The sequence below is a fragment of the Semicossyphus pulcher genome, unplaced genomic scaffold (assembly GCF_022749685.1).
Source record: "Semicossyphus pulcher isolate SPU_LCO1_2020_fin unplaced genomic scaffold, fSemPul1.0.p SCAF_1, whole genome shotgun sequence".
NCBI classification, from domain to species: domain Eukaryota; kingdom Metazoa; phylum Chordata; class Actinopteri; order Labriformes; family Labridae; genus Semicossyphus; species Semicossyphus pulcher.
The window spans coordinates 28142212-28164975 of NW_027211603.1; the positions used below are offsets into that span (position 1 = coordinate 28142212).

The 22764-nt window shown below is 39.9% G+C and overlaps 1 protein-coding gene across 2 annotated transcripts; it reads left to right on the forward strand.

Annotated features, from left to right (window-relative positions):
- The first annotated feature begins 764 nt into the window (after positions 1–764).
- Positions 765–22555, forward strand: LOC138588546 (semaphorin-7A-like). 2 transcript variants are annotated; one of them, XM_069658740.1, is made up of 14 exons: positions 765–890; positions 3391–3527; positions 5737–5796; positions 5877–5975; positions 6062–6170; positions 6601–6708; positions 6976–7118; positions 7259–7437; positions 7862–7970; positions 11748–11943; positions 14247–14362; positions 14509–14654; positions 19445–19512; positions 21247–22555. In XM_069658740.1, the coding sequence occupies exons 1-14, from the start codon at positions 788–790 to the stop codon at positions 21597–21599; spliced, it is 1926 nt and encodes a 641-aa protein (XP_069514841.1). In that variant the 5' UTR covers positions 765–787; the 3' UTR covers positions 21600–22555. The 2 variants fall into 2 exon arrangements, with proteins under 2 accessions (XP_069514841.1, XP_069514850.1); XM_069658749.1 differs by having other exon boundaries at positions 3391–3524.
- The last annotated feature ends 209 nt before the right edge of the window (positions 22556–22764 follow it).

Genomic DNA, 22764 nt, shown 5'->3' on the forward strand with positions numbered 1-22764 from the left:
GAAAATAAGGTTTTTATTCCACATCAGAGTTGGGTGAAGTATCCTTATTCTTGCTCTCTGTTAAGGATTTTGACACAGGATTACTTGAAAAGTACTCAGTAAAAGTACTTCATATTATTCATGCAAATAGTCTAGGAAGTACTAAATTCAGCAGTATATGTATCTTGAGCTACTTATGGAAACAATGTTTTTGGGGTTTTTTCTCACGTCGTCTTTTACTTTGAAATCCAGAAGGATACCTTCGTGATACCTTCAGTTTATTACTGGGAATAATTACTGTAAAAGTATCGTATGTTTCATGGGTCTGATTGTGAGACCACAGTCTGCCCCAAATTCACTACCAGCAGCTCTTCAGAGCGGTTTCATTACGATTACCGTAAATGTTAGTGCATTTGCGCACTGGAAAAAAAAGGTGCGGCTGATTTGACCAAGGAAACGCGAACCACGGCTGGCTTGACCGCAGTCCGCTGCGTTTGATGTAATAGATTCTTTACTGGCTTTTTATTTCTGTCAGTCAGTTTGGCTATAGAAGGACAACTGACAATAATATACTGTAAGTTATAAGATCACCAGCCTCTGTATGGTATTAACAAAGCAGATGTAGCAATAAACAAAAGTAGGTAGAAATGATCACTACATGTAGATTCTTGAGCTGTAGCCTTAATTGCTGTAGCCTACGAATTAGCCAAAGTCAATCATCCAATGAGAGACCCGCCCCTCTCAGAGCAGATCCTGAAAGCGTTCACAGCTCAGTGACAAGCACAGCAGCGACTTTACAGACGGAGAGATGTGTCTCTTACTTTTATCCGTTTATATTTTATTTCCAAGCCTCTGTGGTTTGACAGAGGCGAACACAGCGCATTTACCGAGGATGATCATCCCAGACACAGGTTTGACATGTTTCGCTTTTTCTTTAACTTTAGACGTAGGCGACGAGTTTTGACTCAAAGCGATGAACGTCGTGTCAGGTTAAATGTTTAAAAGTGTGTGTGTGTGTGTGTGTGGGGGGGGGGGGGTTATGTTGGAGGAATTTCAAGGCTTTTTAGAGATAAACTTTAGACAGAGGCTGGTAAAGTAGTGAGCGACATTATACAGAACAGACCAGCTGACTGCAGTTCCGAGGGATATTATCAGTGAGAGAAGTGCAGGTCTTACACTGATAAAAATAGTTCATGAATATCTAAACTAAGTGAATACATGCCTCAGCCTGGTGTGTCTGCACAGGGATTGGCAGTTGTTGGTTGAACTGTAATTGAGTGATGGAAGAACTAATATTTATGAATTACATAATAGCATTGGGAATTACGGATCTTTAAAGGGAGCAGGATCTTATGGCTCAGTTCCTTTCCGAGAGTGGGTCATTTTTTTTCAGACTCGCAAACATGCCTGCACTATATTCTCCTGTGTCAACACACACGCATGTTTAAAATTCGCCTAAATTACGGCTAAAATTACATCAACATTTAAAAGGAAACAGCAGAATAATGTAGGAACACTTAATTAACGTCTTTGATTTGCCAATAATTAATGTTACAACTCTGTATGACTACAGACATGTCAACAAAAAAACAACAAACGTTATAATGTTGCTCACTGTCGGCACTATGACATGATTTCGCTGCATGTGATCTAGTATAGCGGAGTTACAGTTGAAAAAAGCTGCCTTTGGTAATAAGGCAGAAAGGGGAGTGGATCTAGGGCAGCCCATGAAATTTGGGTACAACTATAAAAAGAACGTCTCTCACCTACGACTCAGTTCCTGTCGCTTACAACAAAGAGCCGTTCAAAAGAATTGGATCGTTCACAAACATCTCAACACGAATACATATATTGTGAGCATAGTTTGGCCTCTGCTGGCACCCTTACAGCTAGCTTACAAACATCACGTCTCAGTATAAACTTGTAGAAGGAAATTGATGCTAATGCTGCTAGCTTACTCAAATAACAAAAAACGGTCCACAAACTACTTAAATGGCAAACCTGAGCTCATTATATATATTCATTTAACAGACAACATCACAGAGAAAAGAGGGAGCATGTCTAAAGTCTTCAATTATTAAAAGTGCCTCCTGTCGTCAACTGGGATGCTAATTGCAAGGTTATGCTAGCCGTATTGGTGGCCTCTCGGAAGTCACTGTTTGTCTAAAACAAGGTCTAAGCTTAATCCAAAAGGCAACTGGACTTGGTTGAAGTTCTTGAAGACGTTTCACCTCTCATCTAAAAGGCTTCTTCAGTTCTAACCTGTGGACGGAGCTAGAGATATGTCTCTGTAGGTCATTAGTATGCTAATAGATGTGTGTGTAATCAGGGGTGAGTAGTTAACCTGGGCCGTTGACCCAGTATCACTGAGAGTCGTTATTACCAAGTATCACGACTCTCAGTGATGCTGTAGGTCAAGGCTTCAACCAAGCCCATTTGCCTTTTGGATTAATCTTAGAATAACCATGACCTGGATGACTGAGAACCTTCACAGAGGCCAATTTGTTTTTTTGTCAGAGATGGATATAAGATATCTGTTGTGCAAACGATGATGACGACACAAAATTCCAATGTAATGTGATGCTGTACTGCAGTAAGTCTGCTAGAGGCATTATTAATCTAATTTATTAGAGGCAAAGAGCAGTTCTTTAAGACATGACGCAACAAACAAGATATTTCTGTCGCAGCCAGGCACAGTCTTACCCAGACATTGTTCCTCTCTGTAGGGTCAGGGGTAGGTCTAGACAAGACATACCATTGAATGGCTAACATGAACATGAAGAGACAGCAGTCTCAACGAGGGAACTTTGTGGACATTTGTTCTAAATGTATTTTTATTGATTTTAATTTCAAGCTTATAATGTGAAATGTCGGACTAGACCAGATATCGTTCTTAAATATTTGCTCACGAAGCAAAGTACTGGAGGAGTTCAAGCTTTGAACAGGTTTTAGTGATAGATGTTAAATTATCACCAAATTTCTCACCTATAATCCATCCAGTAGTAATCGCTCAGCCAACTCTCATGATAATCCATCCAACAGCTGTTGAGACATTTCACTAGAACAGCAAGTTTGAATGTATGTTGGTGCTGGAGAAAAAAGTCTGGGTAATTTAGGTCAATGGGATCATCGTTTTAAATTCATGAGCACATGAGCATCCAAATATTGTCTTAATCCATCACGTTGTAGATGTTGAGATATTTTAATAAATAAGTAAAACTTTGATGTCAGAGTTAGAGCATCATCGTAGTCATAAAGATTCATTATTTTGGGACCAAGAATATCTGGACCAAATTTAAGACAGTTCAAAGTCGTCCACAAAAGAATGACATCTTGAGCTTGGCTAAAAACAGATGACGTGGTTACTGTGTACTGTATTTAAACAAGCTGTGTACAATGTTCTCACTATAGACACTTCAATGATGAGGATACGTTTGCCTGGAGACCATCCATCTGCGCAGATTCTTCTGGAAGGAAAGCCAGACACTGTCACAGTTTTTGGACAAAACCACCTGATTTCACTCAACTTTCAAGATCCTCAGCAGGTAGTGAGTGTTTCTGACAGTGATGTACTACATAACTCACTTAAGGTAGATATCAAACTGCAGAAAGCGTGACTTTAAAATGAGTGGTGAAGTGCCCTTTTGGAGTGCTTGCATGTTTTGAACTGCCCGTTTGCTTGGCCCTCTGAAGTGCTGTTGGCAGAGATGTTGACTGATTGACTTCACATTCATACAAATAAACTAAAGACAGCTGCTACAGCACCAAACGTCACTAAGTTTTTGTGGTCACTCAAACTTCCAATCTACACATGTCCTCTAAATGGGCTGCAATATCACAGCCTTAAGGGAATATGATATTTTTTGGAATATAATCTTTACCCAAATTATTTGAGTATACTATGGCAAAACCCCCCACCCCCAAAAAACTTATTGAACTTGGTCCCCTTTAAAGAGATTTATGGTTTTAACTTACCTCCCAATATGTAGTTTGTTGTTATTGCCCCACCACATGGTGTTGTGGCAAAAAGTTCCACAAACTCTCTTATCTGCAACATAATTTCAATCTCCAATAGATATAGAATAGAAAATCTCTTAAAAATAGGTTATAAAACGTGGTTAAAAAACTCTTAAAAATCTTGTCAAAGTCTTCAAAAACTCAGACAAGCAAACACTAGAGACTGGCAGAATCTGATGCAAAAAGACTTTATTCCTGTATAAATACAAAGAAACAAACCCGAGTCCATCCGGATGAGACTGCCCACAGGTCAGCCGCTCGGGTCTTATATACTCTCCGCCCCTCCCTCGCTGGGCTTCAGCTTTCCCCAACACCTGTTGGAGCCCCCTCCTCGCTCTGGCTCTCTGCCCTCAGTTTGTTTCCTTTCAGTTTTGCCCGACCCATTTCCAACTTTTCCGCAGGACTCTTCCTCACTCCGGCCAATTAGGCACGTTCATGCACTGTACAACAGATAAGGGAGGGGCTGAGGGGGGACACCTGTTTTTCTTGGCCAGCTGCCCACCCTGCACCTGGTTTTTATACTGAGCCCAGCGAGTTTCTCAGCTTAGGATTCTATATTTAGAGTTTTAACACTTTAGATTATAAAAACTTATTATAAAACATTAGAATATAAACCCTTAACTATAAAACATTTGACTGTTAATCTTTAACTTTAAGACATTTGACTGTAAAACTTTACCTTTAAGGCTTTAGACTATGGGAAAGTTAACTTTAAGGCATTATAACTATAAAACTTTAACTTTAAGGCATTAAAACATTTAATTTATAAATCTTATGGGTATATAACTTCAACTCTAAAACATTTGATTATAAAGCTTCAAATTTTTTTCCAACATTCCCTCCTGTGGGACTGGAAAGTCACATACTAACAACTTTAAGTGATCATCAAGACGATTAATATCACTCATGACAAATGCATCCTTCAGGCAAAAGTTTTTTCAACAATGGCCAATTTGATCCAACTTAATACTGCATTTCTTTGGGGCATCAGCTATGAACTCATCAAGTGTGAAGTTGATCAGACAAAGTTGACGGACGGACAGACCGAGCCCCAATCCCAATCTCAACCCCAAAGCCTAAGCACTGAACCCTTAATGGTTTTAATGACGTCAGGCGTGCAGTGCGTGAGTCCGTTAGTCCGTGAGGGTTTGAGAAGTGCACAAACATCATGAATTGTCACACTGTCATGACATCAAACGTTGCCTGGAAACAACATGTGCCATTAAATTATAAGAAAAATAGCCGATCTCCAGGATGTAACTGTGTGTCTTACATTACAGTGTATGTAATATGTAATATTATAGCAAACTATCAAAGGTCAGAAAGGCGTTGTTGTTAATCCTTGGAGAATTTAACTGAAAAACAAACATCTCTAAAAACCACAAAAGTGATTAACTACATGTTGTCATTTACAGATAAACCTATTTGCTGTTCCGTCACCGTCCATGCTCGCTTTGTTTACGTTTAGATTTTTTTGTTCAAACTTTATTGAATACTACTTCAAGAACATTTAATGGGGGGACACGGAAAGTCCGCAATTTGGCATTGAAAAGTCTACATCAAAGCTGTCACGCACTTGGTGATCTGACAATGGGACATCACCAAGCACTCACGCACTTCGGACTCACGCGCAAGAAAGCGCTTCAAAGTCTGTGAGTCAGTGAGTGTGGAGATTGGGATTTGGCCAAAGATTCTCTCATTCATTGCTAAAAGTGATTTTCCTGCATGTGTCCTTCACAGACTCCTCAACAAAGAAAGGTGTCGTGGGAAGATTGCATCGGCAGAGGATCTTCACAAAAAGTGAGCAGCTAATGAACATGACAGCAGAACATTTGGTGGGTCAGATCTGATGACAATAAAAACTTGCTCTTGTCATGTAGGATTGCAACTACAACATCACTGTGGTCCACAAGAGGAAAGATGCCGACCTGGTGTTTGTGTGTGGAACTAACGGCAGGGAAACTTTCTGCTGTGACATGGTAGGACACTGCAGAGATGCACTGGATATAATGTTAAGAAACAATAAAAAAGATTTATTCTTAAAGGTCTGCTGTGTTTCTTGCAGAATGTATCAAGGCAGTTTCCCATGTGCAGCACCACTAGAAAGGTGAAGGGCATCCAGCAAAGCATCAGGGAGTTTACCATAAAGGAAGGTGAAGCGTCTGCACTTGTGGGTGAGCTTTTGAACATACAGGAAAGTTTTCTGTCCCTGCATATGAGTCTTTGCTTTCTTTGACTCACCAGTTTCCCTTAATGATTTCTCTATTCCTCAGAGGTAAGTTTGTCTTTGCTGAACATCTGAGCACTTTTAAGCTCTGCTAACCTGCTTTACTAAATTCATCACCCTCTAATAATGTCTTCTTGTTCTTCACTAGCAATGCTTATCATGGGATTGTACTGGTGCTTCCTGCTTGTACCTACCTGTCCCTCTAGACTGTGATCAAAGTCTGTTCAGACACATGATGTCTCTCACCTGTCTCCCAGGTTTTGCCCGTCAGTAAGCAGCTTTGCATGCTAACACTGACAAGAGAAACTGTAATATGAACACATTGTTGCTGTTATAATACCATTAAAAGTTGTATTCATCGTGTTGTGTCTTTGCAGAGTCAGAGGCAGATGAAGATCTCTATATGACATACTCTGGATCTCAGATGTTTGTTGGCATCCACAAGTTTGGGACAAAATCAGTTGGACCAGCAAACCATAATAAAGGTATTTAAATGGAGATTATTCCACTTATTGTTGTTGTGCAATATATGGAACAGCAATATTTGTAATTTGTGAATGTGAGAAGTATGTGCCACGTTGTTTACGTGTTTACTATTTCTAATTAATCATACTATGGAGGCAGCTATGTGTGCAACATTTGAGTCTAAATTTCTCCAAGGGGACATCGTATCGTATTGTAGTATATCGTACCGTACTGTATCATATCGCACTGTAATGATCATACTGTATCTTTCTCTCTTCTGTCTTCAGAGCAGCACTTTGTGGGTTTGGTGCCCATCAGACAGCCAGACAATCCTTTGCAGGATAAAGTGTTTGGATTTTACAGGGAGAAAAACCAAGACTCAGGCCTGTACAGTGGAATGTGGCTCCCCTTTGTCACCCAGGTTTGCATGGTAAGTCCTGCATAATTAAACAGCTTGCCCACAGTAACTGCTTTAAATCAAGAACTTTTAACCACCTCCATGTCATATACTAATGATAACATGTGCTTTATGAAGGAATGATTGATCATGTGGCTGCGTGTTGCTTCTAGGCAGACATTGGTGGTCCGAAGACACAAATGCAGTTTACATGGACGTCCCAGATGAACGCCAGGCTCTTCTGTGGAGACCCGGACAGCAGACAGCACTTCTCTGAGCTGGTAGATGTGGCTGCTGTTTATGCAGACCGGTGGCAGGATACCAAAGTTTATGGACTCTTCAGAAACGAATGGTACGTTTTTATTATCATTATCACTCAGGTAAAACCAGTTTGATGATGACTTGATACAGAGCTAGTTTCGATTTCATCTCAAACCTTCATGAAGTACAGTGTAATCACTCTCAAGCATGAATTGCCTTGTGTTGTTTTCCTTGGACTCTTTCCATATCAGTCACCACAAACCCTTGTGTGATGGGATTAAAGACTCTTAAGTTGACAAACAGGGCAAACTATTGTTATTTATGTATTTATTGTGCTGTGGAGACTAATGAAAAGGTAAAATGTATGAAATTTGGTGGACTAATGTAAAGTTCAGAGCAGTTCCTCTTGTTAAAGTCTGTTTGTTTTCGCAAGCATGTCTAAAATCCGCTCTGACCTCTCACCAGTTCCTTGTTGCTACAGATGTCTGTGCTGACCTCTGTGTCTCTCTCTGCAGGGGGATGAGTGCTGTATGTGTCTACACCATACATGATATTAACAAGGTCTTCACAAACTCCCCCTTTAAAGGCTACAGCACAGGGGCACAAAGAGAAAGGCCAAGACAGGTATGTGTACTTTAGATTGATCAGAGGTTAAAAATGTAGCAACTGATCTCACAAAATGATTCCTGGTAATGCTGCATTCTTTCAAACCATGTGTCAAAACATGAGTGATAAACATGAAAGAGATGGAGTTTTACTCTCAACAGTGACCAATGTTTTTGAAGCCCTTCTAGTGGCTTTAAAGTCAACACAAAACACAAAAAACTGCATTTATGTTCTTCTCTTCTCATTATGTTTTCGGGTTGTCAGTCTGTCCCATAGTCATGAACATTATATGACAAGTCCCACCCATTTTTTTTAAACTATTGGTTCGGACCCACCCACTTTTAGCATATTGAAAATCAGTGCATCTGCCGATACACGCGGTGTTAAACATGTTAAATAAACATGTTTACAGCCCGGAACAAAGAAAACCCTGTTTCGTAATGAATAGGTAATTTTACTGTTCAAGATAGCTGTATGGGGGTAGGAGGGTTCTTATAACACACCCGTTTTAATTATCAGTGTTTATCAAACCTTTATTTAAGTAAATAGGACTCAGAAGTTTCCCTGGAGAGATTACAGCGGACCGCATAAGAAGAACGTTTTCCCGAGCGAGTGGCGAGGCTACTACTTCTTTAGTCTGACAAATGAACGCCTGCTGTCAATCATCACCACAAACAGAATCTCCTCTGTGGGAAAGTTAAACTAGCTCATTCACGAGTTAATGGATCAGCCAGAGACACAGACTGTTAGCTTTGATAACTTGGCGTTTTTCAACCCCTCGCTTTTCTGCAGCTCCACCCTCTCATCCAAACTTAAAAATCCATCAAGATAACTGGCTAACAACATAATGGAACTTTGAGACACAGGCCTCAGGTCCTGGTGATTCTTCATAATAGTGGAAATGATTGGAAGATGAATGCAGTTTATTGGAGAGTACACTTTGACTATAGTTGTCCTCTACTGAACTCATTGATTTAATAACAACTGAAATTCATTTTACAGAAATTACATGCTGTGTAGCGTAAATGGGTAGCAAGATTAATAATTAATAATTGATTAATATCTAAATGTAACAATAATTCATAACTCAAAATTATAAATCATAATCGCATAAATTGGTGTAAAAGTAGAAGGAGAGTGATGGCACTCAACTTCGGCTCTCAGAGAAATCGTCGGTTTTATATTAAATAACAGAATATAGGTTTACCTTAAATTCAGTGTTCAGTGTGTCAATTTTGACAAAACAGAGAAATCTTATAATTAGTTAATTAATAACTTCAGGCTCATGGTCTCAGGGTTGCTACGAGGTTCTTGGCCATGGTGTACAGTGACTTTACCATTTCATACACACACAAATCCCATGGATCCAGGTCTTAATAAGTGAAAGGTTTATTTAGCTACTTCTAAACAGAATATTAATGAAGAAATGAGGAGGTACAGGGAATATAACGATGAACAATGAATGAATGACAACAGACCACATTGTAGATGGCATTTGTGTAGATGGCCTTTTCAGGACGGCTTTTGTCCCTCGTGCAGGTAGCAGGTAGCTGAATCATCTTCATCTTCACAACACCCTCCCCCCAAGAACTCAAAGTCCTAGAAGGTTTGAGGAACAAGAGCTACGAGAGGAAGTTTATGATCTTGGAACCAGAGGGGTCTGGTCTCGGTCTCCCTCTCTAGCCTCACCCATGACGAGAAAGTTCTGAGATTGATTTTTTTAAAAGCATTAGAATCATGATTGCATATTTCACACATTTAATTCTTCCATATATTAAAAGTTGGCCTCCATCCACTACAGAATGATACCAAACACTTGATATCAATTGTTGAATAAAACCTGTTGAAAAGGGATTAAACTATTAAACAACAAGGTGGATGGCAACGTCCGTCATGACAACAACTCGTATATACATGTACACCTTCACGTCTGCAAATGCACGGGTAAACCTTTATGCACATCAAATGAATGGATCGAATGATCGCACTAGTCCATGTGGTCTCCCTTTGTTTGGAGACAGACATGAGGAGGAGGTGTGATCAGGATGAGGAGAACTGCAGTTTCAGATTCACGTTAAAACTATTTTCACAGTATTAAAATATGTTAGCTCAGCATAACATTACTTTAAGTACATTTCAATTGCAAAAGAGAATCAGTCACTTTAGTCCTTATATTCTTTGCAGAAAGGATGTCTCTGCATGTGAGTTTCTTATCCTCTCTAGAATGTGAGAAGGGTTGTAAACTTGGAGGGATGGTTAGTACCTAAATTGACTGTTGGTACCAGCATATTTCTTGTGACAAACTGCATGTGTCTGATCCAATGATCAGAATTCAGAATTAAGGTCAAGGCGATTCACGCTACACAGCATAAAGTGATCCTCAAGTTTAAATAAACAATGAGTGGTTACTGTTGAAGATGGCTCTGAATTAGTCATCAAATCAATCATTGTACTTTTAGTTTTGTGTGATCCAACTGGGGCCAACCACTTCCTCTGGATCAATTTATAAAATATAGGCTAGCCTTAATTTGGGGGTTATGCTATAGCCAGATACTTATCAAAGTAGGCCACATATTAAAAGGCTCCAGAATACAGGAAATTACATCTACTCTGTTAAAATTTTTGTGGGGGAAGACCCCCAGACCCCCCATCAAATTGTCCTATCAACTTTATTTATGCCTCCTATACCAATGGTCTGTCCCATAGCATGAACATAACATCCTCGGATTTGGCACAAACTTCCAGTTGGACTCGAAGAACTTGATATTTGGTGAAGGTCAAAGGTTTCAAAGTAACTGTCTATCAAAATGTCCTGCAAAAACACTTTTCTGGCCATAATTGCTCCATCCTTGTTAATGTGATATCTAATCTCAGAAATGAATACTTGATCCAAGTTGGTAAAAAGTCCACTTGGACTGTTGGATTTTGTAGCTAAAGGTCAAAGTAACATCACTTCCATCCAATTCCCATGAAAGAGATATCTCAACAATGCTGGGAGGGAATTCTGTTTTTTGGATGGATCGACCCATCCGCGCTCGTTAAGTTGACATTTTTCCCTCTACCCCTCATGCATCTGATCATTCTGCTGCTTTTGAGAGGGTCAACTCACAATCAAACGCTCTGCAGAGAAACACAGAGTGTTTTTTTGTATAATCTATTCTTTAAAATATTTTCTATATCTTTTGTCTCTGATTACTGGTAGGCTAAGCTATATAACCGTGATGCTGCTATCTAAGTTTTATTTTAAAGCCGCGTATTCTCTGCGGAAAGAACTCCCTATTTTTACACCTTCAGTGGTTGTAGAAAAGACTCTCTTAAAGAAAGTAATGTGCTATTGCATCTTTGGTTTTCATTTGAATATTACTTTAAATTTTTTTAGGATTATTTTTATGGCTTCTTGCCTTTATTAGATAGGACAGCTGAAGAGAGCCAGGAAATGAGAGAGTGGTGAATGACATGCACCAAATGATCAGCAGACTGGGAGTCGAACCTGCGATCAGACTGTTGCCTCTGTACATGGGGTGACTGCTCTACTAACTGAGCTACACCAGCACTCTGTTACTTTCAATTTTAAGTCTGCAGCCAAAACATTAATATTTAATACATACAATACATACAATACAGAGTCATTACATTTGACAAAACCATTTATTTTTTTATAAATTACTAACTAACCACTATTAATATTGTAAAGTGCATAACTTATGTGCAATGCGAGGACTGACAGCTTGACAGTAAAGCTTAACGCTGAGTCAGTGTGCATCCACTGCTAAAACATCTGCCTTTCTTCTTCAGTGTGTTCGTGACAGCACAGCGATCCCTTTATCCGTCCTGAAGAAGATTGAAGAGAATTCAGAGATGGAGGATTGGGTCCGGCCTGTGGACGACTCTGATCCAATACTCTTTAATCGACACAGATACACTCACATCTACGTTGACCCTTCCCCGAACCAGGGCAACACTCCTCACCCGGTCCTGTTTCTGTCTCTACGTGAGTGATACAGTCAGTTGAATCTGGGAAGTAATGACCTGGAATAGTGAAGTGTACATTTGCAACATACACAGGTCGATTCCTTTAAATAGTTTATCACACTGGGGGGAAAAGCATATACACATTTAGGAGCCCCGTTCACACATACTACTGAAATGCTCTTATATAGTATAGTGAAACGTGTTCACACATACTACTGAAATGCTCTCATGTATTATAGTGAAACGTGTTCACCCGTTCCCTTCCCAGCTTGTCTCCTGGCTTCAGTGGTTCCAGCACACCTTTGATGCCTTGTCCAGTTTTATCTTTGACTTCAAAAAACTCTAAAAACCTCTCTGTCGCTGTATTGTCAGGCAATGTATTGATCAAAATAAATTACAGTCGCACCCTGAGCATGCATATTCATATTTTCCCACATACATTACACACTGCATTGTGAGAGCGGGGCTAGCCCTTTCACGCCACCGGAAGCCTACTATGGACACAAATCGGAGAACGAAGTCTGAAGCAGCACGACAGGGACCAATAAACATGAACTAAAATCCAAACACAAATAATATGCAATTTAGGAAGATGCTTTATTGATAGATTATACATTATATAATGATGAGAATTAATGATGGGCTGACTTCTTTCGTTTGCAGTACTTTCTGGTGACACCAGGTGGGGCTGAAATGCTCTGTTATATTATAGTGAAACGTTTTCAGACATGCAACTGAAATGCTCTCATATAATATAGTGCCTAGGTCCGGATCCGGACTCAGCTGCCATCGTCTCTGGACCCGGACCTATTTACAGTTTTGACAAGCGCATCTATTTTAATCTGCGCAGCTTTTTTTGTCTTTGGAGTAGTGATTTGGGGGTCCAAGAAACTCACAGATCAATGCATTTGTTGTAAATCATCACATGTGACGCTACTCAGCCAATCAAATCTGTTATAATAAATCTGATAAACATCGCGACTGACCCACTGTGTGTGTGTGTGAGAATACAGATACAGACTGAAGAGCCAGCCGACAAGAGAGTTACAGAGACACAGTGGGAGAAAATAAGTGAGTTAGGGAAAAGTAGACATGGCGTGCTCTAAAAGGAGAGCAGTAGAGAAAACCGAGCTTTTAAGACTTGACAGACTCGTATGTGTTCCGTGACTGTGGCGATTATTAAACGTGGACATTGTCTGACACTGTCACTCCGTTTGTCTCTGTTAACAGAGACTCCAGGCTGCAGTTTAGTTCAAACACTTCACTATCACTATTATTTATTTCATAGTCATTGCCTGTTTTAAAACTCACCATGAGAAAAAGTCAAACTGCAACCGCTTTTCGGCAAAACATAAACTAAAATATAAAGTGAATCCTCCTGTTGTGGTCAAATCTTGATAATTCTGTCAGGAGGCAGAGAGAGAGCAGCTGCAGTGAAGAGGAATGCCTCTCTCTCTTTCATTTGATTTCTGCATGGACAACATTAGACTACCATGTGAATTATGGCTCTTTAAATGCTGCTCAAATGTGAAATGTATGCTTGAAGTACCAGACATTTATTATTTGAATTAATTTGTTTTCATTTACAAACGTAAAGACACTTCCATCACAAACTGGGGCATAAAATAAAACAAAATACAGGTAATAAAGGTTTTGACACTCAAACTTACAAACACCACCCAACTTAGAAACACACACTATATTTCCCTACCAATATTGAAGTATTCATTATTATTATTGTTAAATTATGAGAGTTCCCTCCAGTTCTGTGTTAGCATTGTTGTATTTTTGTTGTAACTATTTAGCCTAATTGTATTTTGTTTATTTGCAGATGTTAAAAATGTGTTAATGTATGGTTCTGAATCATAACACAGGTCAGACATTATGATGTTCCGGACCTTTGCCTGAGAAAAATTTCAAGTTTAATTGAGTACCCCTGCTTTAAAGGGTTACAGCTAGTTTTAAAAGTCAACCTGTGGTTATAAAAGTGTTTAATTGGATGTTGAAGTTTAAACCAAATGTGGCTGTCAGCTGCTAAACTGATGCTGCTCTTTCATTACACTGTTTGATCTAAATATGCAGAATCAATCTATCTTGAGCATCATTATACAGGTCTATGCTCTCATTAGTTCTACAGCATATTTATTACTGTATTACTGAAGGAGATTATCTAAACTATTTTTTATCCAAACATTTGAGAGGCTCAGCTGGAAGGGTCATATGAGGTGAAGAAACATGAGGTATGAGGGTGGGAGTGGAGTGGGATGTGCTCTGGCAGGTTTGAGTATTGACTCATCACTTCCTGTCTGTGTTACTTTACAGACAATGGAGGAATCCATAAAGTGATGCAAAACCAAATGGAGACATTTGTCATCGCGGAGTACCGACCCTTTAACCACGGCACCCACCTCCTCAGCCTCACCCTTCAGCCCTCCACTGTGAGTAACTCTGCCTACACAACTATTCCTCCTACATAGACATGGAAGAGTTCATTCATAAAGCAGATTTTTTTATAGTGGTAGCTCTACATACTCACTAATGGTTTTGTATAATAAGAAGACCTCTGTGCTGTGTTCTCTTGCAGAGGAAGCTCTATGTAAACTCCAGAAATGAACTGGTCCAGTTGGATGTTGCAAATTGTGCCCAGTATGGAGACAGATGTGAGGACTGTGTGTTAGCCAGAGACCCCTACTGCGGCTGGAAAAATTCCAGCTGCGTCCCTCAGACACCGTAAGACAACCGTTTTAACATACATTTTCATTAAACGCCACATAATCGTGCTCCTCGGATCGTCCCTTTTCCTGAGTTCCTTCGGTGTGTTCAGGAGTAACACTACAAAAGTAACGCTACAAAAAGATGTATTTTATTGGTCAGAACTTATGTAGGTCACACCACATGAATGCAGGGCATGTTATTGGATGCAAAATAAAACATTGCTCTATAATCAAAACTCCACAGTGTACAACTAACACAAGTAGGTTCATTGTGTCTCTTGTTAGCCTTGTGTTGTGAGCCTTCATCAGCCTTGTGTTGTAATGTAGCATAGATAGCTACAGGGGATTCACTGCAATCTGCACCTGTGTCTTCACTTCCAGTAAGAAGCAACTCTGATGACGCTGATATAAATCATGTAACCAAAATACTAAAACACTCACCAAACAATACAGCTCTTATCTAGTCATTTGGCCTTCTGCAGTACACTTGGTCTGCTAGCAAACTTTGATTTTATACCAACCTGGAACCAACTTTGTCTTTTATTAACTTTTATTATGTGTAGGTAGGTAATGTTGTTCAAGTGTAGGTAGGTAATGTTGTTCAAGTGTAGGTAGGTAATGTCCAAGTGTACGTAGGTAATGTTCAAGTGTAGGTAGGTAATGTTGTTCAAGTGTAGGTAGGTAATGTTGTTCAAGTGTAGGTAGGTAATGTCCAAGTGTAGGTAGGTAATGTTGTTCAAGTGTAGGTAGGTAATGTTGCTCAAGTGTAGGTAGGTAATGTTGCCTCAAGTGTAGGTAGGTAATGTTGTTCAAGTGTAGGTAGGTAATGTTGCTCAAGTGTAGGTAGGTAATGTTGTTCAAGTGTAGGTAGGTAATGTTGTTCAAGTGTAGGTAGGTAATGTTGTTCTAGTGTCGGTAGGTAATGTCCAAGTGTACGTAGGTAATGTTCAAGTGTAGGTAGGTAATGTTGTTCTAGTGTCGGTAGGTAATGTTGCTCAAGTGTAGGTAGGTAATGTCCAAGTGTAGGTAGGTAATGTTCAAGTGTAGGTAGGTAATGTCCAAGTGTAGGTAGGTAATGTTGTTCTAGTGTAGGTAGGTAATGTTGATCAAGTGTAGGTAGGTAATGTTCAAGTGTACGTAGGTAATATTCTAGTGTAGGTAGGTAATGTTCAAGTGTAGGTAGGTAATGTTCAAGTGTAGGTAGGTAATGTTCAATGTTCAATGAGCAGGGAGGGAGAGACCGGAAATCTTGCAGCTTAAATAGACCGCCAATTGGGAGGAAGTGTTGTCAGGAGACTGGATTATGAAATCAGTGCAGCTCGAGTTGTCTGCCTGAACTAGCTCGCAGGCATCGCCCAATTTATTGTTTTTATTAAATGCATATTTTCCCAATCCTCTGTTGTACTGCAAAATGACTGATTTAAAGTATTTAGATGAGTATTTTAGAAGACAAGTTGTCTATATTTGTGATCACATATTTATTGTGTTATTTTTAGACAATGCTATTTTTTGCAAAATGCCTAATTTAAGTGTCACCGAGGGTGTTCAAGGCGCCTAGACTTGTTAGAACGACAAAACAATAAACCAAGGAGACTCCGTCGGGAGAACTTTTCAGAGACATCCACACCAGTCTATACCGCTTCCACCACTTCCGTTTTTCTGCCTTTCAAAATAAGAGCTCTAAACATAGACAGTAAACTGCTCAACAATATGTAATATAAACTTGGTTACAAACCAGTCTGACTAACTGCTGATCCAGCGGTGATTAGCTGACGTGCTCATCGCAAACCGACATCGCTTCACGTGACGTTTCAGATGAAAGGACGTATCATGTCTCTTATATCATATTTCCTCATTTCCTCTTTCCTCGCCTGGTTTTTCGCGTCTCTCCATGCATCTCTGGTACTAATTGGCACTTTAACCCTCTGTCACCTCGCCTGCCAGTGTGCAACTATCTTAAATGATGATGTTAAATTAAAGAAAATAAATAATAATTCATGCGTGCCGGCCGTTAGCCGCGCTCGACTCCTGGCAGTTCTGTGATTCTCCAGAACATACAGATGGCCAGTCCTCCTCTGTCTACAGCCGGTTAGGGTCATTACAAAGTCGTCGAAATGACGTCCTGGAAATTACATTGAAATTATTCACAAATAGGCTGTGATGACACTTCTTATCACGTAAAAAAAGTTATACTGGTATAATCTGAACAATATGATATGGCACAGGCATACACCAAAAACATGCTTGTTGGGTTCATTGGTGACTCTGAATTGCCCATAGAAGTAAATGTGAGCGTAAAAGTTTATCTGTCTCTATGTGTCAGCCTTGTGATTGACTTGCAACCAGTCCAGGGTGTACCCCACCTCTCGCCCAATGAAAGCTGGGAGAGGCTCCAGCCCCCCCCCCCCCCCCCCCCCCCCCGTGACCCTTGAATGGATATCCAGTACAGATAATGAATAGATGGTTTTATTTAATCATTCTTTAGCATAATAATTTCAGTGGATACTGAGCTTAAATGAGTTGGAATTCGTTTGAGATGTCTCTTATGATGTTTGTATGAATCCATATGTTTATTTACAGCATAAAATTAGTGTAGAAAGGTTGAATAATACATACTGTAGATATTTTCTAAACATCTTTGAAACACCTAAGCTAACAAATGCAAGACTAACTTGATTTTCTGTCTTATTAACAGTCAGTCAATTCACTTTCTGGTCCCTTGTAAACACAAGTGAATATCTTGTGAAATCTGCTTCCGAACTTGTTTAACACAGGATTTTCCCTGAAACAAATGATCCCTCTCATATGATCTCTCTTCACATGCTACAGTTTGCACAAGAACTTGTTATTTCGATTCTAAGGGCGCATTCACACCTAAAATTCGTTTGTTTGGTCCCAATCGAAAACCAAAATTTTTTTTATAACACACTCGTTTTAATTATATTAATCCTGGATTTTTTAATTGGATCCTCCTGGCTGTCTGCTAGACGTCAACACAGACACAGACACTGAGCTTAACTTCACCTGTTTGTGTTGTTGGAGACTTTTGGGGATTTTTTCATTCAAAGTTTGGACAAATAATCTCTCTGTGGGATTTATGGAACTTTATGGCTGTGCAAGAAGTCTGAGCTCCAGCTTTTCGGTGAGTTAAATGCTAGTGTTATTGTATTGAAATATTTTTAGCACTAAGTAGCAGGTATACTGTGCTTCCTTTAGCTGCTTGTTAGCCTGTGCAGTGTTTATTTATTTAATCGTCAGTCAGTAAATAGGAGTCAGGAGTTGTTGGCGTTTCCTCGGAGAGATTACAGCGGACTGTAGTGATGAAGAGACCGGTTCTTTTACGTTTCCCGTTACGTGTCGGCTCGCCGCTCTCTCACCGGGCGAGCGAGCAGCGAGTCCGCTACTTCTTTAGTCTGATAACTAAACACCTGCAGTCAGTCACCGACAGAATCTCCTCCTGGGAAAGTCAAACCAGCTCATTCATGATTTATACAGTCTATGGTTCACACAGCAGCTTTTACCAGCGGACCAAAAGTTTTGATAAGTGGGTAAACTGCTCTTGGTCAGAATTTCCACATGGTTAAACAACTCCCTGAAGTAAACAAAGCAAGAGAGCACACTGATTAACTCAACATGATCGCGGACTTTAATGTTTTTATGTCGGAGATTTTTACTTTTAACCGACACCGTTTCACAGGTCGATCATTTATATTTCCTTGAGTTTTTCACTTAACAGTTTGAATACCTCCGTGTTCTCGTGCGTTTCCTCAAGCATTTGTTTGGTCAGCCCATATTACTATTTCCTCATTGCTCCCCCACGTCTGTCCTCTACTCATCTCGCTGCGTGTCTCTGCAAATGTCAGCACCCGTAAACATACTACAATGCACCATTTCATGGTTTGCTTCCTTTATTAAGTCCTACTTAAAGTCCGTTTATGTTCACACCAGAATCAAACCGGACCGTGGTTCGATTGGAAACGGACCGAGACCCGTCTTTTCTAGCGGACCATGGTCCGGTTGTTTGGTCCGCACCAGAGTTTGATTCCGGCGTTCACACCACCTAAACGAACCGCACTGAGGGGACAAACGCTCCAGGGTTCGGTTCAATCAGACTAAACCAGGCTGGGGTGAACCCGCACTAAGGTAACAGCTCATGGCTGGTTTATTAGAGCATGGAGCATGTTAATGTCATGAGTTGGGACTTTCGTTTTGACTTACATCGAGGCTCATTTGGTTGCTGCTGCTGAAAGACAGCAACATAGCTCACAGTTTATACAGATTTTATATGAAACATATCATTAGGATAAGATACGTTTTTTGTTGCCACAAAAAATGTAAAATATATGATGGACTTTTTCGGGGTTAAAGTCATTTTTATCTAGCAGGAAATATGTATTAATTTTATTAATATAATTATAATAATAAAAACTCCTCTGTTGTCTCTATCTCATTGTTTCTTGACATATCCAGGCACATTCACAAATTAATGGGATAATAGAATGACATAGGCTGGATCTATTTTATCTGTTTTGTATGGCTCATAGGTTGTGAGTGTAATTTAGTCTTTCATAGTATCTTAATTTGCAAACACTTGTGCCTGATTTTGTTTAATACTGATGTGGATCTTTGTAACATCTACTGAAACCCCCAACTCTCAAAATTTGGGAATCTACCTGAAAATGTACTTCTGACAAAAGTTCTTGAGAAAATGCTGCAATTGAAGGTCAAGTTTTACTTTGCAAACACTAACAGTCTCTTTAATGAACCCTCAGCCTTTTAAAATTCTCCTCTCCTCTCCTCTCACAGTAAAGCACTGCAGGATGTGGCACAAGTGAACCCAGCCATCTGTCAAATGGTTCATAATACTGAACGAGGTATGGTGTAATTTTGGCTTTAGTCAGACCAAACAATTAAAGATGTATTTCCATTGACAGCTGAGAAGTTTGACAAACACCTATTCTAAGGATGTGACCGTGACGTCACAATGAGCTTATCCTCGGCTGAACTGCAGCCCCGATGAATGTATGATGAGCCCTTCACAGGTTATTCCTAGATTACATGAAAATGCTTTCAGATCAAAAGATCCTTGATGATCAAATCCTCTGCACACATAATTTATCAACTGCTGCAACTGCTGCTACATGCAATGAGCACTAAACCTTCAAACCCTTCTTTATTTGTGCCTCCCTGTGACTGACCCTGTGCACTGACCCCTTTTAAATACATGTTTATGTGTAGGGGCTGTTTATAACCAGGGAGGACTGTTCATTCTCACAATCCCCTGCATTGACAGCATCTGTTGTTTGATCACACTCAGGAGGTCTGCATTGGGATAGCATCTGTCTAGGACATGATCATAATAAGAAAAAACACCATGTGCCAAAGGTTTTACATGTTTTACTGTCTGATTAGTCTGTGAGCACAGTGAGTGAGTGGACAGTGTATGTATGCTCTCATGACATAATAAGGTTTGTCACACATAATCAACACTATATTTCGGACACTTGAAGGACACTGACAAATCACTCATTCTCCCCTAAAACGTCTACTTCTATCCGCACGAGTTGCTTAACTCTTTAAACACTTTGTTGAAAGTCTGGGAACGTTCTATTGACGGGAGTATCAGAATCTGTCAACATATATCACTGACTCCTAATAGATAAACACTGAGGGACTTTAGTGAGAGGAAAAAGGGAGAATACCTTCATCTGTGAGACAGACACAGTAAACCGATTGTCTCAGCACCTGTCAAGGCCGCAGAGTTGAGAGGCCTCGAAAGGAGGGCATACAACCTGCACCAACATCTGTAATGAACTTTGGGTTCACTCAGGACAACTTATTCACCATTTACTTTTGTTCAAATTGGGACAATTTACAATGCACACACGTCTCTGTGATTTTTTTAATGACAGCTTTGACATTTCTTCTAAAAATCCTATTTCACTGCTGATTGTCCAATTCATAAAAAAAAACAACTCATAATGAAGGATGTACCACGGGGCTCAGTTTGAGGTTCCATATTAATCACTGATATTAATAACACCCAAGAACAATCCTCGTATACTCCCATATGCTGATGATAAAGCTCTATTCTAATTCTGTGACACACTCCCCCCTTATCCAAAGCTCTACCCCTCTTTGCCTCACATGGTTAGATGATGTGCATTAGACAAAAAACACTGCAGCACACTTATTAAAATTGTTTCATGATACAAATGTGTTGTAAGAGTGATTTAACTATTTATATTACACCCATCCAACTCTCCTTATAATCTCACTTATCTTTCAGTAGTTAACGATTTAACTTTTAGTACTAACTAGTCTCATTACTGGACAAAAGTGCACCCTTTCTGTTCCTCTCAGCCCCTAGTTTGTTCCTAGAAAACTGATGTTCATCACACTTGAATACACTTTGTACTGGTGCCCAATCTCTCTAGTCTATGGTGACTTGTTAATTTCAAACTGAAGGAGGATAAAGGCACGTAGCCAAGATGTTTGCCACGCTATAATTAGAAAAGAAACCTTCTTGGTAAAATACAGCCAATGTAAATAAAAAAAATAAACATACGTCTTTAAGCTAAACAAACTTTCTTGTGTTCTTCTCTTAGTGGGTAAACATTTGGGGATGTCAGTTTCGGATAACGATAAAGGCTGCATCCCGCTCCACTCCGAGTCCAAGTACTTCCTCCAGTGCTCGGTGTCGTCCCTTCATGCAGAATACACCTGGCATCACCCTGAGGGTTCCACCTCCTGCAGCTCGAAGGAGCAGCAGTGCCTTCTTCTGATCGACAGCATGGGTCCCAAGCAGGATGGAAATTACAAATGTGTGTCAGAGGAGAAGGGATACAGCAAGGTGGTGGCAGAGTACAGACTGAGGCTGGAGAGCAGGGCGGCAGGCCATTCATCAAGTCTACTGGTGTGGGTTTGTCTAATGGCTGCGCTGTTAGTCCTGAGTAAATAACATGATGAGTCTGAAAGGAGAGCAAAATCACTGGCATTAAACAAGCAGTTTAACAGTTGAAAAACTGAAAAAACAAAGCTTAGTATTACCTGTTGTTGAGCAGAAATGAAAACTAACATTTAGGCACGAGGCACAGCCGGGTAACTCGTTCATTATTTAAAACTCCAGACACGCGTCTGGATCGGACAGGATCTTATGTTTAGTGTTTAAGTTCTGTGTGCTGACCATAGAAAAGGTCGGCTGTACATTTTTATTTACTTATTGTTGCAGCTGGATCACATGGCTGTATTCTCCAGCTGTGCGTTATGAACACTCAACCCTTTAAACACTTTGTTGAAAGTGTGGGAACGTTCTATTGACGTGAGTATCAGAATCTGTCAACATATATCACTGACTCCTAATAGATAAACACTGAGGCACTTTAGTGAGAGGAAAAAGGGAGAATACCTTTATCTGTGAGACAGACACAGTAAACCGATTGTCTCAGCACCTGTCAAGGCCGCAGAGTTGAGAGGCCTCGAAAGGAGGGCATACAACCTGCACCAACATCTGTAATGAACTTTGGGTTCACTCAGGACAACTTATTCACCATTTACTTTTGTTCACATTGGGACAATTTACAATGCACACACGTCTCTGTGATTTTTTTAATGACAGCTTTGACATTTCTTCTAAAAATCCTATTTCACTGCTGATTGTCCAATTCATAAAAAAAAACAACTCATAATGAAGGATGTACCACGGGGCTCAGTTTGAGGTTCCATATTAATCACTGATATTAATAACACCCAAGAACACTGGACAGTATAAATCACAAATGTATTAGGAAAGGTTATCCTTTTTTGGGCGGCTGAGTGCAGCTAACTGCTTGCAGGCTGCAGTGAGCCAAACAGAAAAGGTCCTTGTACAAGCATCAATTTTCTCAGCAATTTCAATAAATAGATGTGTTTATTGTACTGAAGCGTGGTAGTCCTTTCCTGAAATTTTGAACACGTGACAGTAGTTATGTCTGAGGATTATAATAAATGTACCTCTTAGTTTCATGAGTGTGTATGTGTGTGTGTGTGTGTGTGTGTGTGTGTGTGTGTGTGTGTGTGTGTATGTGTGGGTTTCTGCGAGCATTAGAGAGAGCATGCATCAGAATGAGCGTGCACGATGGAGAGCT

Excerpts from the sequence above, each read along its gene's own strand:
- LOC138588546 (XM_069658740.1), top strand. The coding sequence starts at position 788 with ATGTGTCTCTTACTTTTATCCGTTTATATTTTATTTCCAAGCCTCTGT. Across the intron at positions 891-3,390 it reads GATGATCATCCCAGACACAG|ACACTTCAATGATGAGGATA; the intron begins GTTTGACATGTT and ends TTCTCACTATAG. Across the intron at positions 7,119-7,258 it reads TTGTCACCCAGGTTTGCATG|GCAGACATTGGTGGTCCGAA; the intron begins GTAAGTCCTGCA and ends TGTTGCTTCTAG.